This window comes from Ctenocephalides felis, unplaced genomic scaffold, assembly GCF_003426905.1.
Source record: "Ctenocephalides felis isolate EL2017-DRISC unplaced genomic scaffold, ASM342690v1 CF-g0.4_SCAFFOLD_03571, whole genome shotgun sequence".
NCBI classification, from domain to species: Eukaryota; Metazoa; Arthropoda; class Insecta; order Siphonaptera; family Pulicidae; genus Ctenocephalides; species Ctenocephalides felis.
The window spans coordinates 22,901,037-22,916,770 of record NW_020539725.1 but is presented as its reverse complement, the minus strand read 5'-3'; the positions used below and the strand labels follow the sequence as shown (position 1 = coordinate 22,916,770).

The 15,734-nt window shown below is 29.7% G+C and overlaps 1 protein-coding gene across 1 annotated transcript; it reads right to left on the bottom strand.

The window, feature by feature from the left end:
- Positions 1 to 1,078: 1,078 nt before the first annotated feature.
- LOC113385806 (4-coumarate--CoA ligase 1-like) lies at positions 1,079 to 7,046 on the bottom strand. Its single transcript, XM_026623639.1, has 4 exons — positions 6,996 to 7,046; positions 4,189 to 4,399; positions 2,111 to 2,343; positions 1,079 to 1,297 (listed from the first exon to the last, which is right to left on the bottom strand). The coding sequence occupies exons 1-4, from the start codon at positions 7,044 to 7,046 to the stop codon at positions 1,079 to 1,081; spliced, it is 714 nt and encodes a 237-aa protein (XP_026479424.1).
- Positions 7,047 to 15,734: the final 8,688 nt, after the last annotated feature.

Below are 15,734 nucleotides of genomic sequence, written 5' to 3'. Positions count from 1 at the left end.
TTTGAAGAAAAATTTATTTTGAAATATTTTGGAAATTCTGAACTTTTTTTCAAAGCAATCGTACTGCTTTAACTGCATGGAGACGAAATATCGAAGCGCCGCGTCGCCGTCTAACGGATATAAACATTGGTACGGAACCCATAGGAATGTAAACAAAATTTATACTTATTGTTATAATCTCTATAAAATATTTGATAATTTAATGTGCATATGTCTAATGATCATTTTTGACCGCCAATTGACATTTTTTTTACTTTTTTTACTAGATCTCCGAAACCGCTAGACCTGCTTCATGAAAATTTGATCAGTTCTTCATCTTGTTAATACAAGTAAAATGTTTTTTGAATTATTTAAATCAGACGCTCCGTTCTCTTAAAAACTGAGTTACCGCTTTTGGCCCATATCTTCGGAACGGCTAGGCCTGCCTTCGCCAAAAACTAATCAGCACGTCTCCTTATCAATACGAATCGCATGTTTTTTGAATTATTCAAATCGCTTCATCCGTGTTCCCGAAATCGTCGACGAAAATTGTATCAGAGGACAGGAAGAATTAAAAAACTGATATATTTAATGTAATTGATTTAAATTCCTAACCCGCACTATTTAAAACGGTTTTTCGAAATGTTGGAGATATTAGCGAAAGCAGGGCGAGAGTATCCATGAATACATTACATGAATTATATGATTTTTTTGTCATAATTAACTGGTAAGTGCTATCCAACACAATCCTTTATATCGCTCCTCCAAAGACATCAGGACTTTGGAGGAGCGATATCAAGGCAGATGGGACATGCACATGATGGCTGACACTTGTTGAAGCTTATGACGAAATAAGTTAGGCCTTGTCCATGCACGAAAATCATATAAAAATACTTTTAAAGGCATAAAATAAAATCTCAAAACTAGAGCTGTTAGCAAATTTCTGTTTTTGTTTTTGGAATCAGCGTCCTCGAATTACTTAAAAACCATCATAACATCTCAAGAAAAATTTTAGTGTCGCGCAGTCTTATCATAATTTACCTTTGATATAGTTTTTAGAAACATAATATTTTGTAACAATATATTTCTGTAATTATGGTCAAAAGTCAGTCAAGTTGTACTTCTTTCCATTCTTATCCGATGCATAAGTGCATAATTGCAAATTATGTATTAAATATCTACCTGATGCTGGCGTGACGAGAGGCACTTCACCAGCCTTGAGCATTTCACAATTGCTGGCTATATTGTTATGAGTCAGTTCAACACCTTTGGGCAATCCCGTTGTTCCACTGGAATATGGCATCATGCATACATCGTTCTGAAAAATTAATTTAAAGATATGATAAAACTAATTTTAAAAAAATTTAAGATTTCAGAATCACATCATAAATCAAATGTACGAAAAATATTTAGCATTTTCTTATATAGTTTATACCAGTATCTAACAGAAAGTGTACTGCATTGTTCCTTAAAGCAAATTACTAGAACTTCAGGATTTTTAAATAAATGTTGTATTTCATATAGATCAAAGCGGGTTGATTTGTATGGGTCAAAAAAGTCGCAGAGGCACATATGATTTTCGGATACTAGGGATAAAAATAATATACTTTGCTAAAGTACCTCTAAAATACCTCTAAAATGATTTCTGATTCTGAAAAGTAAGCGACAAAATTTGAAAATTTACGACCGACCCCACTAACTTTGGAAGGCCGGTTCACTACCTTGGATCTCCCCAGAGAGGTTTTTCAAAATTTAACTCTTATCTTTGGGTCAATGCACGAGACATCAGAATTCATTTTACATGTATGGTTTCTTAAGAAGAGTATCTTATTTTGATACCTAGAATACGAAAATCATATGTGTCGACTTTAAATCGACCCGCCCTAATATAGATATCTTAGCATTATGATATATTAACTATATATTTTTTTTAAAAGAATTAGATGATGTATGAAGTGAAGCATTTGTTTTGAAACCTTACTGTATTCGAAATTGATATCTTTTAAGAATAAGAATTAATTAACACATATGAATAACAAGCATTACCAAAGAAACATTTTGGAATTTGGAATTAATATGCAAAACATGTTGAAAATTAATTTTTGAAACAAAATGAAATATAGCTACTAACCGGTTTTGAAAGTTCTAAAGCCTTATCTAAAACAGAAAAGTCTGCATTTTTCGTATCACTGAACTCTGAAAACTTGATGCATCCTTGAGGACATGGCTTTCCTTCAGTGCTGATGACGATAATAGGAATAGGTTCTGGTAAAGATTTAACAGCCTCAATTACCACAGATACGCTCTCATCACTGGCAAAGACACATTTTGATCCGCTGTTGATGAATTGCCGAGATATTTCCTCTGGAAAAAATCATTATTAGGGTTGGACCTTTTTATATTGAATAAACCTTTTTATAAAGAGCAGAATAAAACAAAATAGCATCTATTACTTGATTAACAAAATAAAAGGGACAAAACTATAAAATATTTTTTGTTTAATCGATATGCAGTAATAGATAACACGGTAGTTACGTTCCAAAAAAGTAGCGTGTAATGCAAATTCGTGTTATACGGCACAAAGAACTAGTACAAAAATAAGGGGTACGTTTCAAAGAAAAAACCTGCTACATTCATGATTTTAAATTAATATTGTTAATATTTGTTATTTTTTCAAGAAGTAATATTCATTACATAAATTATATGATTTTTTTTCATAATTAACTGGTAAGTGCTAGCCAACACAATCATTTTTTTAGAATATATCCTCATCCTCTGATCAGTTTTCTGTACTACCTCCTGATTCGTGCATTATTTTTTGCAACAAAAAATTATATTTGCAATTGATTGCTTTTAGCGAAAAGATATTTATATATTTATCACATGCACAGTTTTCTTTATTAAAATTTCATGCTCATTTTATTTAAAGGACCTTTGTTTAAGAATTTTTAACTTCCCGTAGGATAAGTTATTTTAATCGTCCAAAAATCTAAATTGAAAATTTTTACATTTCTCGACATTTTGAAGGTTTCTGTACATTTTGGCATACCTCAGAAAATTGTGTGTGTGTGTATGTATGCATGGAAACAAATTTTCGGTCACGTTTTCGTGCGCACGGACCAACCGATTTGAATGGTTCGATTCCTATTGATAGGAAGATGTGCTGATTAGTTTTTGGCAAAGGCAAGTCCAGCAGTTACGGAGATAAAGAGCAAAGAGTGCAGAAAACAGAAATCGAGTTTTTGAGAGAACGGAGCATCCGATTTGAATGATTTAAAAAAAGTGGTTATTAGTTTTTGGCAAAAGCAGGCCCTGTCATTTTGAAAATACAGAGCTAAATGTGCAAAAAATGGCAGTTTTTGAGGGAACTAAGAGTCCGATTAAATGATTCAAAGAACTTTTTGCTTGTTTTAACAAAATAATTGAGTTTGAAAAAAAAAATGTATCAAAATTTTTTTTTTTAAAAAAAAAACTAATTTTTTAAAAAAAAAATTTTTTTGTATATCGAAAATAATTCAGATTTTAATTTAATGACCAGAGTTTCTAATATACTTTACACAAATAATTTCAACAATTTCAATTCCAATTTCAGTACATTTTATGAATATTAGACAATGTTACAATATTTATAATCTATTTAATTTATAATCTATTTAATATTTCTCGAACATTTCGTTACGGTACGGGAAGTTCCAGCAATTTGCCTTAAGTCACGATGCCATACACCCCACTAGTTTATCTATAGAATGTACGCACTCGAATAATAAGTATCAAATATAGTTATCTTTTGTATTTGTTTCACACATGAGCTATTATACGGCGATTTTACAATTTTAGATTAAATAAAGTTTGATTCCCATAGATCATATTATAATTTAATATGGTTTTGCTCAATTCTGAAACCGTGTTAGAGCAAACCCGTGCTTTAAAAGTACACCGTTATAAGGGGGATGGTATCTATTCTTAAGCCGTGTTATAAAACTTCTATAATAGAAGTATCGTGTTACGCGGGGGTTACCTGTAGTTGTAAAGTAAGATAAAGTTCTTACTTTAAGACGCAGGAAAAATTAGTTAATTAAATGAAACTTCTATGCGATCGGATCAAGGGGGTAATATAAATAGTATTGTTTTCACTTATCGTCAAAGTGAAACTGTATCAAAGTAGCATATATATATAATGTAAATGAAAAACTCCATTATAATTTTTACCTGCAGTATATAGCGGATTAACCGTTGTAATTATCGTTCCTGCTTCTACGCCTCCCATTACAACAGCCGGAAATTCAGGAACATTAGGCGAAACCAGCGCCACTGTGTCGCAAGGCTGAAGCTTTAGTACTGTTATCAGCCGTGAAGCAATAGCAGCGCTCATGTCTCTCAAACGTGCGTAAGTGTACGACCGTCCAGTAACGCCACATACCTAAAATAAATAATGAATTAGAAATTTGATATAAAAAAGCAAGAATTGAAGAAAAATTAAGAATAACATAGAATAAGATATAAATATAAATAGATTAAAGATTATGTTCGGACGTATTTTCGCTTTATTATATTGGCCATGAAGGTGACAAACTCAGGGCATTATGCTTTACATGGAATGGTTGCTACCCCTAGTAGAGGGGGTAGCGGAGTGTTTTTAATTGAACTAGTTGTTCACTTCTGAAAGTAAAGTCCAAAGTAGGCATATTTTTTACACTAGTTGGTTGAAGCTTTTAATTTTTTCTGATTTTGGATTCAATCTTGAACTACACATCTTGAAAGTAAATTATTATTGCTGAGATCGTCGTAAATCGGTTTAAAAGCTTTTAAAACATCAGGAGGTGAGGGAGAATAATCTTGAGTATAAGTATAGAGCTCTCCACTTGCATCAACGCGCTGGTAAGAGTCCAATAACTCAAAAAGTAATCATCGGATCAACTTGAAATTTTCAGAGAACATTTTCAAGATATTACACTTAATGAAAATGCAAAAAAATAAAAATCGATTTTTCAAAAATTCCAATACCCCTAACCCCTTAACAACATGTAAATAACCAATAAAAATAAATATATCTTCTTTCATTATAACTTAGTAACAAATCAGTGATTGTAATTAGAACTGCAACAAATACATAATATATCAACAAATCAGTGTTTGATACAGTCCACAGCTACAAGGGTTAAATTATAACCCAACAACCTGAATTATCGAAAGAGAGTTTCAATAAATTCTATAACTACGTCAAAAGTACAGATTACATTCTATACTAAAAATTAGTATAAAATTTCAATAAATACAAATGTTGTGGGGGGCTAAATGCTCAGAATAAGCAAGAGGCCAAATAAAATTAAAACTAGCTGTAAGTGGAATTCTGTCTTGAGGCAATTATGGCATCGTGCCTTAAGGCAAATTGCTGGAACTTCCCGCACCGTAACAAAATGTTCGAGGAATACTGAATGTTTTCAAATAGATTATTATAAATATTGTAACATTGTGTAATATTTATAAGAATTATATAAACCGAATTGCAGAGTTGAAATTATTTCTAAAGTATATTAGAACTATAGTCAGAATTAAAAATAAAATCTGAAATATTTTCGATATACAAAATACTAAAAAAAAAAAAAAAAAAAAAAAAATTGGAACAAAATTTTTTTTCTAAATCAATTATTTTGTTAAGACAAGCAGAAAGTTCTTTGAATCATTTAAATCGGACGCTTAGTTCTCTCAAAAACTGCCATTTTTTACATATTTAGCTCCGTATCTTCGAAATGGCTAGGCCTGCCTTTGCCAAAAACTAATAAACACTTCTCCCAATCATTACTAATTGAATGTTTTTTAGATCATTCAAATCGGATACTCCGTTCGCTCAAAAATTCGATTTCTATTTTCTGCACTCTTTGCTCCGTATCTCCGAAACGGCTGGACCTGCCTTTGCCAAAAACTAATCAGCTCTTTTCCCAATCAATAGAAATCGAATGTTTTTTGAACCATTCAAATCGGTTGATCCGTGCGCCCTAAAACGTGACTGGAAATTTGTATCCACACATACATACACACACACACACACACACACACATCCATTTTTTCTGAGGTATGCCAAAACGTTCAGAAACCTTCAAAACGTCGAGAAATGTAAGAATTTTCAATTCCGATTTTCGGCCCATTACAATAACTTACCCTACGGGAAGTTAAAAAATATACATGTATATATATACATATATATATATATATATATATATACAGTGGCGTCGGAACCGTGAGGACCATATAATTTTGTTTAATATGTCCTAATGTTTCTTAAAAAAAAACGTTATGTTTCGTTCGTTATGTTTAAAAAAAAAAAACGAGCCCACCCATCAAAAATTTGATTCCGGCGCCACTGTATATATATATATAATACAATAAATATAATACCCCACTTATGAGTGACCTGACATACGAGTGTTTCTAGATGCAAGTTGTTTTTAGTGAGTTATTTTATAGTTAAATCATTTCAATTATACTCGTATATTATTCGAATGCAGAAGATAAAGTGGACAGGCAAGATAACAAATGAAGAGGTGCTGAGAAGAGTGGGCAAAAAAATTATTACTGATCTTGAAAAAGAAAGGAAACTGAGTCTGACCTATTTTGCCCAAAAAGAATTAGGCAAATAATCAAACACCATGTAGTCGAAGGTAAAATAGAAGGTCTATAATGATTGAGAAGAAGAAGAATGTAGATGGTCGAAGACTTACTAGCGAAGAGAAAATAAAGGGAACTGAAAGCGAAGCACTAGACCAGGAGGCATGAAAGCAAAAGTTTTGAAAGGAAATTGCATAAAAGTGGATATTCGAAATAATAAACCAGGGAGTGAAGAAAAAAAAAACTATTGATTTGTTGTGCTCTCACACAATGGAATTGCTTTCGGGCAGACTACCATTTATTATATTAATTATTATATAAATTGCATATAAATGATTTACCCTCGTTTGAAATTTTAACTATACATCAAAAGTTTTTATGCTTATGGTACATTAAAAAATATTATTTACTTTTATAGCCATGGATCCAAAGAAAAGGGCCATATCCCTTGAATTACACATTTTAGAAGTAGACTGTGTTTAAACAGAAAGAGTTGATGAGAGTCCTTAATATTAAGTCCATTAATATCACTTCCATTAATCGATTTTTTAATGAATTTTAGACCCCCCCTCCTCCTTGGTGATTCGTGGTGATACCCAAACACGTGCATTTTTAGTTACAAGAAAAAATGGTATAAGTATAAAAATTTGGTATAAAATATTGGTTAAAAATCAAATTAAAATCCAATAGTACTTAGGACAATGAAATTGATCTGAATTTTAATATGATGCTTTCACACTGCCATACCAAGTGGTATTACTTGTTAATAAATGGTGCTTTTGAGTTGGGCACCACTAGTAATATTAACGCTTATACATTTCTTGTATAATTTATCAATAAAATAAAATGTATTGACAGTATAATCAAATATAAATTTGATATATTACATTAAAATATAAGTAAGTTCAAAAACATATCAGTAAATCACGTGGTGTCAATACACCGCCTAAATCTGGATTATTTGACCCTGTGTCGATATTCAGAAAATTGATAACGCGAATTGAGTATTTTTTCCTGTTCCACAGACATAAAAATAAACAGATATTTGCATGTTTATCTAAACTGTTTACATTATTATCATGAAATGTAGAAATAGTGTAACTACATTTGCACGCCGAAGGATGTTCTCGATTCACAACGAGATCAAAGTCTAGAGCAATCATTTAATTATAAAAAAAAGTCAATTACGTAGATGATTTACAGTTCCATACTATCAAAACATCAATTATTAATTAAGGCACTTATAGTCGTAAAGCAAATGTAGAGAAAAATAAAAAAAAATATGAACCTTTTACATAATTATTTTACATAAATTTCAGAAATATTCCAATTATCGAAAACTTCACAGTTGAATTGTAATTCGCAAATTAACATACAATCTAAGCAACATATATTCAGATCTTTAACTTCCCGTAGCGTAAGTTATAGTAATGGACTGAAAATCGAAAAGCAATCGATTCCTATTTTTTTGTGTATATCGAAAATAATTCAGAATTCAATTTTAATTCTAGCTAAGTTTTAGAACTTACTTATATACTTCAAACAAATAATTTTAACCTTGTAATTCAGTTTATATAATTCTTATAAATATTAGAAAATGTTACAGTATTTTTAATAATCTATTTAAAATCATTCAATATTCCTCGATCATTTCATTACGGTACGGGAAGTTCCAGCAATTTGTCTTAAGACACTATGCCATACACTACTAGTTTCGTTACTATTTTTATGCGGTAGAATCTTTTTATTATTATCAGCTGTATTTTAGTGATTTGTGTATTTCAGAAAATGTTTAATTAAAAATCTTGGGAAGAATTTTTATTATTTTAGTTCTTTATTGTTTGCATACAGGTAAGTAAAAGGTATTATTTGTGCATTTGCTTGATCTACATGACAAAATTAATGAACTATGTGCAGTGGTGCCATTTTTACCATAATGAAGTACCAAAAATGTAAGAAAGAAAAAGAAGAAAAAAATGCATTTTTAGATTTTAGTAAATAAAAACACAAAACAAAAAGATTCTTGAATAATTCGAGAAAATGACACGCGAATTTTATAGTGCTCATAAATTTTAGAAAAACTTAATTGGTGTTTAATTAGCATATTACAATGTCATCTACTTCTTTTATAAAATGAATATTGTATCAAGTAATTCAAATATGTACTGTTTAGGTTCAATAATCATCAATTACATCACAATATAAATAATCTGCTTTATATTGTTAAAGTTCAGTTCACAAACTCTATAATATATTCGTATTACATACTATAATTCTGGTATACAATTCAAATCGTGTGTAATAGAGAATATTTATTATAGAGCGTGATGAAGTTACATAATGATAATTTAAAATAACATGTTTTCAAGAACACTTTTCAGACTTTGGATCACAACAAAAACATCACAAATACAATCAAATCTGAGATTTAATGTTGACGTAATCATGATAGAAAAATATTTTGCATTTAATGAGGTTATCCTATCGATATTTATAATACGCGAATAGAAGTATTTTTAGTATTAAATAATTAAAATCAGTACATTTTTATCCTTCCCGATATTCAACCTGTTAGTATTGCCCTATTTATTTCATATTATAAAATAATATTGATTTGTAAGAGAAATATTGATTAACAACAAAACATACGCTTGCGTTTCTAAAATAATTAACTACAAAAGCATGTATTTTTATGGGTTGGATTTTCATCAAAATTAATTAATTTTATTAAGTGCTAATTCTACGTATTTATCTGCCATGGATTCTAATTTTATGTGATTGCTTTTAAATATCAAATATTTTACTATAACTTGATTTTTTTTATTATCATTACTAATAAACAATTAGGAATAAAATCTGATTTTATAAGTAACATCATATTTATACCCAAGGTTGCTTAATGACAGTATTTGCTTACGACAAATAAATACAAATTTGTAAAAATTTCCTTATCATGCTCGTAACTGATATAATTATGTGAAAAAGAACGTATAATTTATGATAATATGAAGTTCTTATACTTCATGTAAATGTATGCCTACGTTTCTGCTACATAAATTAGTATTGTTAAACATTCCAAAACAATTTTGAAAATATAAGTTGACATAAACAAGAAGGCAAAAAATGAGTGCATATGGGCATATAACTTAAAAAAATCACTTGAGATTAAATACTTTGTTAGACAAAAACATCTCCATCAGACAAAATTATACATAACTAGCAAACCGGGCGAACTCCGTTTCACCACCAGATGGTTTCATTTTATGTAACATTTCGTTTGGTGATTAAAAGATCAAGAAGAAAATTGCCTGCTGTTGAAATTGAATGAAAATTTGCACAATACATGTGATTGATTTGATGGTTTCGAATTGAAGTGTTAGAAAACGAATAACTTTTTTTTTACTTTTTTGCACAATTTCACAGTGAACACAATGCCGATTTGCCTCATGAAATTAACTGAGCAGAGAACAATGAGTAGCTGTCAAACAAATGAGTGGCAGTAAAACAAAAAATATTAGTTTGTAGTACATGCTAAGTATCAGAGATAACGCTGTATGTGAGAAAAGAAAAAGTGTTTTCCACTTTTCTGTTGAAATCTTTCTTCAATTTTCTTTGCTATAAACCTCACGGAGTCCGAGACCTTTCCAACGAATGCAAAATCGTCAAAATCGGTTCGTGCGTCTGGAGTTATATCGCCAGGAAGGAAAACCCGACTTATTTTTATATAATAGAATATCTCAACATTAAAACGAAGTCAAACAATTTCTATATTATGAAATACTATGGACAGACATTAAAATAGATAATAAAATATCAATAACCGATAAATAAATATAAATTTATTTTTGCAAATATTATATCTTCAATATGCATTAACTACAAATTCCACAAATAATCTAAGCTGAAATATTGATCGAAATAACCACAATTAATTGTACATTTTATACATTAATTTTATAATTGTATATTTGTATAACGCCAATCTCAAAAAATTCTCTAGAAATTTGCGATCCCCGAACGTGTATATGTATGTTGTTTTTTTGTTATTTATATATTGTAATCTCACTTGGTAAAAATAAAACCAGTTTTAACCAGAATGTTAAAAAGTCAAATTTCACTCGCATACTTGTTGTATAAGTGTTGAATGTCATTTAATCGAATTTGAACTGCAAATGTTCGTAAAGTGTACCCAGGGCTACAAAACAATTATTATACATTCATAATGAGATTTAATATAAAAGACACGAAATTTTAGCAAAAATTGCTTACTTGACAAAAAAAATCACGAAATATCACGTGTGGGAGGGAGGGGTGTAGTAAGATATCACGTGTATTTATTCTATACATAGATTTAAAAAAAATCAAAATATTTTCAAAAAAAATCAAAATTTTATCATTTGTTTTGTGATCAGAAATACACGTGATGTTTGCTGGGGAAAATTTTGAATATCACTACGTATCACAAAGGAGGAGGGGGGTCCAAAAATCCTTAAAAAATCGATTACGTGTATAAAGAACCCCCCTAAGAAGTTGTACAAAACTAGTGTTTTTCCAGAAATTTTGTCAATTTTTTTTATATATTAAGTTTCCTTAGTTAAGATACATTTTTAGTTAAATTATCTAGTAAAGTTACCATAGCGCAAATGAAAATTACTTACTGATATTATCGGGGCGATTAACGCGTTTAGAATACTTATAATTTTTATGTATTTTTTTGTTCTTTGATGGAAAGTTTAAATCATAATCTTACACTATTAAAAGCTGTTAAAATGAATGCAGTCAAACATTAATTATTTTAATTAAAATTATTGATAAGCATTAGCAGAAACTATTATACCAAAATTATTATACTATTAATGAAAATAAAAAAATCTATCATACACCCTTAATATTCGAATTACTTAATTTTTCAATGAGTTACATTCTGTATACATATATTATTGCATATACTAATATATTCTACTAAATTATTGAAAACAAGACTCGAATAATACAATATTCAACGATCCAATAATTAGAATTACATATATGCATAAATAGCATATAAATGAATGTATATGGCAATTATAAACATTATATAAAACGATATTAAATAGTTTTTATTCATTGAAAAGCAAAAATTTAATGTTGTAAAACTATTTATTTCTTAAGGTTTAAATTATATACACACCGTATCATTCAAAACTTATTTATTCTTATTATTACAAAATAATTCAAGAAAAAAGTTAAAGCAACAGCTTTGCGTTTTGTTAAAGCATCTAATTTTGCTGTCTCAAGATAAGTGTATTTTTGTTTACAAACGATTATTTTTTAACTGATAAACAACGTGACGCAGATTTTTTTATTCGTTATCAAAGATGATAAAACAAAAATTTTCATTATAGATATCTGTGCCATCCGTAAACTTTGTGCACGACATATAAAATTTCAAGTCATTGAACGGCAAATTGAAAAACAAACAATATGAAATCGGATATAGAACTGAACAGGAATGCGATTTAACCATTTTCAAATAGTTTTACAACATTAGATTTTTGCTATCCAATCAATGAAAACAATTTTTTGTTTTATAGAAAGTCGGTCTTGGTCTTTACTATACGACTATTATTTGTTGAAATTTTAATTATTTAGTCCTACAATATCAATATTTACTAATGTCTTAGTAACAAATAAATGTGATGCTTTCATTTCTTTGTGGAAATGGAAAACTCAATGTGTAAGAACAATATTAAAAATATTGGAATAAATTCAGTATTGTAAAAGTTAGAAAATAATATAACAAATTTTTTAAAAACATCGCAATTAAAGTGATTATTCCAATACATGGAAAACATGAAAAAATGAATAGAAACAAAAAATGAATAAATGCACGGTCTATGTTGTAATATTTATACATATTTGTTTATCTATGGTTGTAACTGAATCAGTATCAAATTGTAACTGAATTAGTGTCTAATTGTAACTGAATATATAATCGTATCAGAAAACATAGAGAATCAATCTTTTTAAAATATGTAATTTTTTTAGTCTATTTAACGGCCAATTTTAATTTTAGCGCTAAAATAATATTGTGATAACTTATTGTATGATTATATACAGTATTATATGTCCCACTACTGGTCATAAGCCTTTTTTCTACACGAGAATAGTTGTAAAAAAATCTTTGAATTCAATAGCAATGAAGGAATAATCGTCTAATTTTAATTTTAGGTCAAAAAATTACTCATTTTCTGAAACTTTGATGATTCCTTAAAACTAAACTACTTGCGTAAGCCCGTAATATTACAGTAAGTTCCACAAGACCATGGTATATATCGCCAAAAAAGTTGCATAAAAAACAACTTAAATTTAACTAGTCAAGTTGTACTCAATTTAATTTTAATAAACTTTAAGATTTTTCAGCATAATCAATTACACATTACTACTGGCCATAAGCCTTCTTTCTAGACTAGAGTAATTGTAAAAAAATCTCTGAATTCAATAGCAATGAAGGAAAATAATCGATTAAAATTAACGTCTGGATCGGGGGTTTTCCTCTAGGTTAGGGAGCTCTTTCGAGACCCTCTTGGATCAAAGTCCCATGGCATTTTAACACTTTGGGGACGGCTGTCCACCTGAGTGAACAAACATACTTGGTGAGGCACAGCTATTTTATAAACAATGACTAAGTTTGCATCGAAAAATTGAATAAATTACATATAGCAGTGATGAACAGTGTTGTATGTTGAAACTAATTTTAAGTTATTTTAGTAGTATTTTCAGCTTTTTTCTTTGCTACATAGCCTTTTTTTTATATTTAAAACAACCGAGCGCTTTGAAATATGGCAAAACGACTGGTAAATTTTGTGAATTAAACAGTAGTGAAGATGAGTTTTAAATAGACATTCATACAGATGATTTTCCTTCAATAATCGAGTTTAACATACATCAATAAATACCCCGACTACAAATACCAAGCAATATAAGACATCCAATACATTATTTTAGTTTATATTTTACAAATGACTTATTAGACAATATAATAAAAAAAAAACTATTATGGCAGCACAAAAATGAACAAATATACCTACTAATCAGTGGCATATTCTAAATGCGAGAGAAAGAAAAAGGGATTGTATTGTCTGTTTTGACAGAAAAACACTAGGAGGAAGGCGGCGAACAACATTTTATTGTAAAACATATCAAAATCATCCAGCTATGCATTTTGGAAATTGTTTTGAACGTCACCATTCTTTATAAAATGATCAAAAATAAATTTTTATTATAAATGTATGTCCTTCAATGACCACAAATTTTTATCAAACAAATTGCATAACATACACATTGAAATCAAGTTTACAGCTGGTACAGTAGATTGTTTTGAAATCGGTGCCGTCCCGTAAGTGTTAATAGTATTAAGAAACAAGAAGTCCATTGATCTGAATTAATATAAACACTCGTATAAACATTAGAATTAATATATACATTCGACAAAAGATAACAAAACCTTTCTGGGAACCATAGCAGACTGATAAGATTCCAAACGCTATTGAAACGATATAATTCCAAGAATCAAAACGCTGCATCACATTTTATATTAGGCTATATTTGTCATTTTCCATTTATACGTAAAAACCGGCTTTTTTTACTAAAAAACCGGTTTTCGAATTTCATAAATTTCGTCAAAAAACCGGTTTTTAAAACCGGTTTTTGAAAACCGACAAACCCTAGTTAATACCCTTCCACCTCACTGTACCGCCGCTGATTATATAACTACTTTGATAAAATTTTTTTCTTTGTTAAATTCTTTAACAGCGATCAGAACTTATGAGTTCTATGAGCTGTTGTGATCAATTATCTTACAATTATTATAGATGGCAACCCAAACAGTTGTCCCATCTCTATGTGCTGAATTATTACAATTGTTGTAATAGTGATGACTTTTTACTTCCAAGTGGCATGTTGCCACTACAGCTATGCCCACGAAAGGCCATTTTCACTTGAAATCATATTTGAAATCTATGATTTCAAGTGAAAATTTGGTATCAAGCTGCTTTGATACCGAACCGACCGAGGTTGGATTCGAACCCGGGACTAGGATTTGCTAGCCCACGTTCTTACCACGGGACCACGGCCGGCCCAATTTGATAAAATAAGAAGTAAAAATGTAATATTAGGTTGTCAAATATCCGCTTTTTTGCTCTTGGTTTATAATACAAAAAGGCGGAAGGAAGATATTTGACAACCTATTAATATGTATTGTATTGTGAATGACTTTCATTATCAATAATCCACTTTATCTTCGGTTCTGTACTTGGTCAATATTACAAAAACAAAATTAAAAGTAATATTACAATGCAACTATGAACTGTCAAAATGGTAAATGGAGTATGGGCCGCATGGGGAGTTATCTTCGAACAAATGCGCGTTGAACTGTTTTCTTCTCGAGTAGTGTCAATTTTTAAAAACAGATGGCTCATGTGTACTCATTTCAACTACAAATTGTTCGTGGTTCGTGCAAGTAGCTGTCAAGTATTTGATCGTTGTACGAATAACCTAAGTTTGTGAACTCGTATTGTTTCTAATTAATTAATTGTGTTTAAGTGAACATTTAAGTGAAATTTAATATGGCAAAGTGTTTTTATAGTACCCAAATAAGTGTCAAGTGCGGGTTAAAATATTCAGCTATTCCAATACCAGTTCCCGCAAAGGTATTTTTTTTTATAATAATTGCAGCAATTATAATATATAATCAAGATATTTCAACATGTTATTATATGAATAGGTGTCTTGGGGGTACCTGCAAATTGCTGCAAAATGCACGAACAAGGCGCAGGAGTTTTGACTTGAGAGGACTTTTGACACCCAAGGAATGCATGACGCTTTCAAAATTTTATTCAAGAAGATAGGATAAGAAGAATTCATAAATAATGCAATAATTTAAGGAACAAATTGTAACAGAGTATTAAATGTTCTAAGAAGTGTTAAAATTTAAGAGGAAGAAAATTCACAGCCGAGGACATATTTCTAGCTTTAAGTTTGTACAAATAGTCTCCTATTTTTGGAGACAAATATTTATCTTGCCATGTCCTCAAACATTGAGAAAGTTGCATTCAGAGATACAATAGTATTAATGAGTGTCTATTTAAATCATTAGGTTCTTCAGCTAT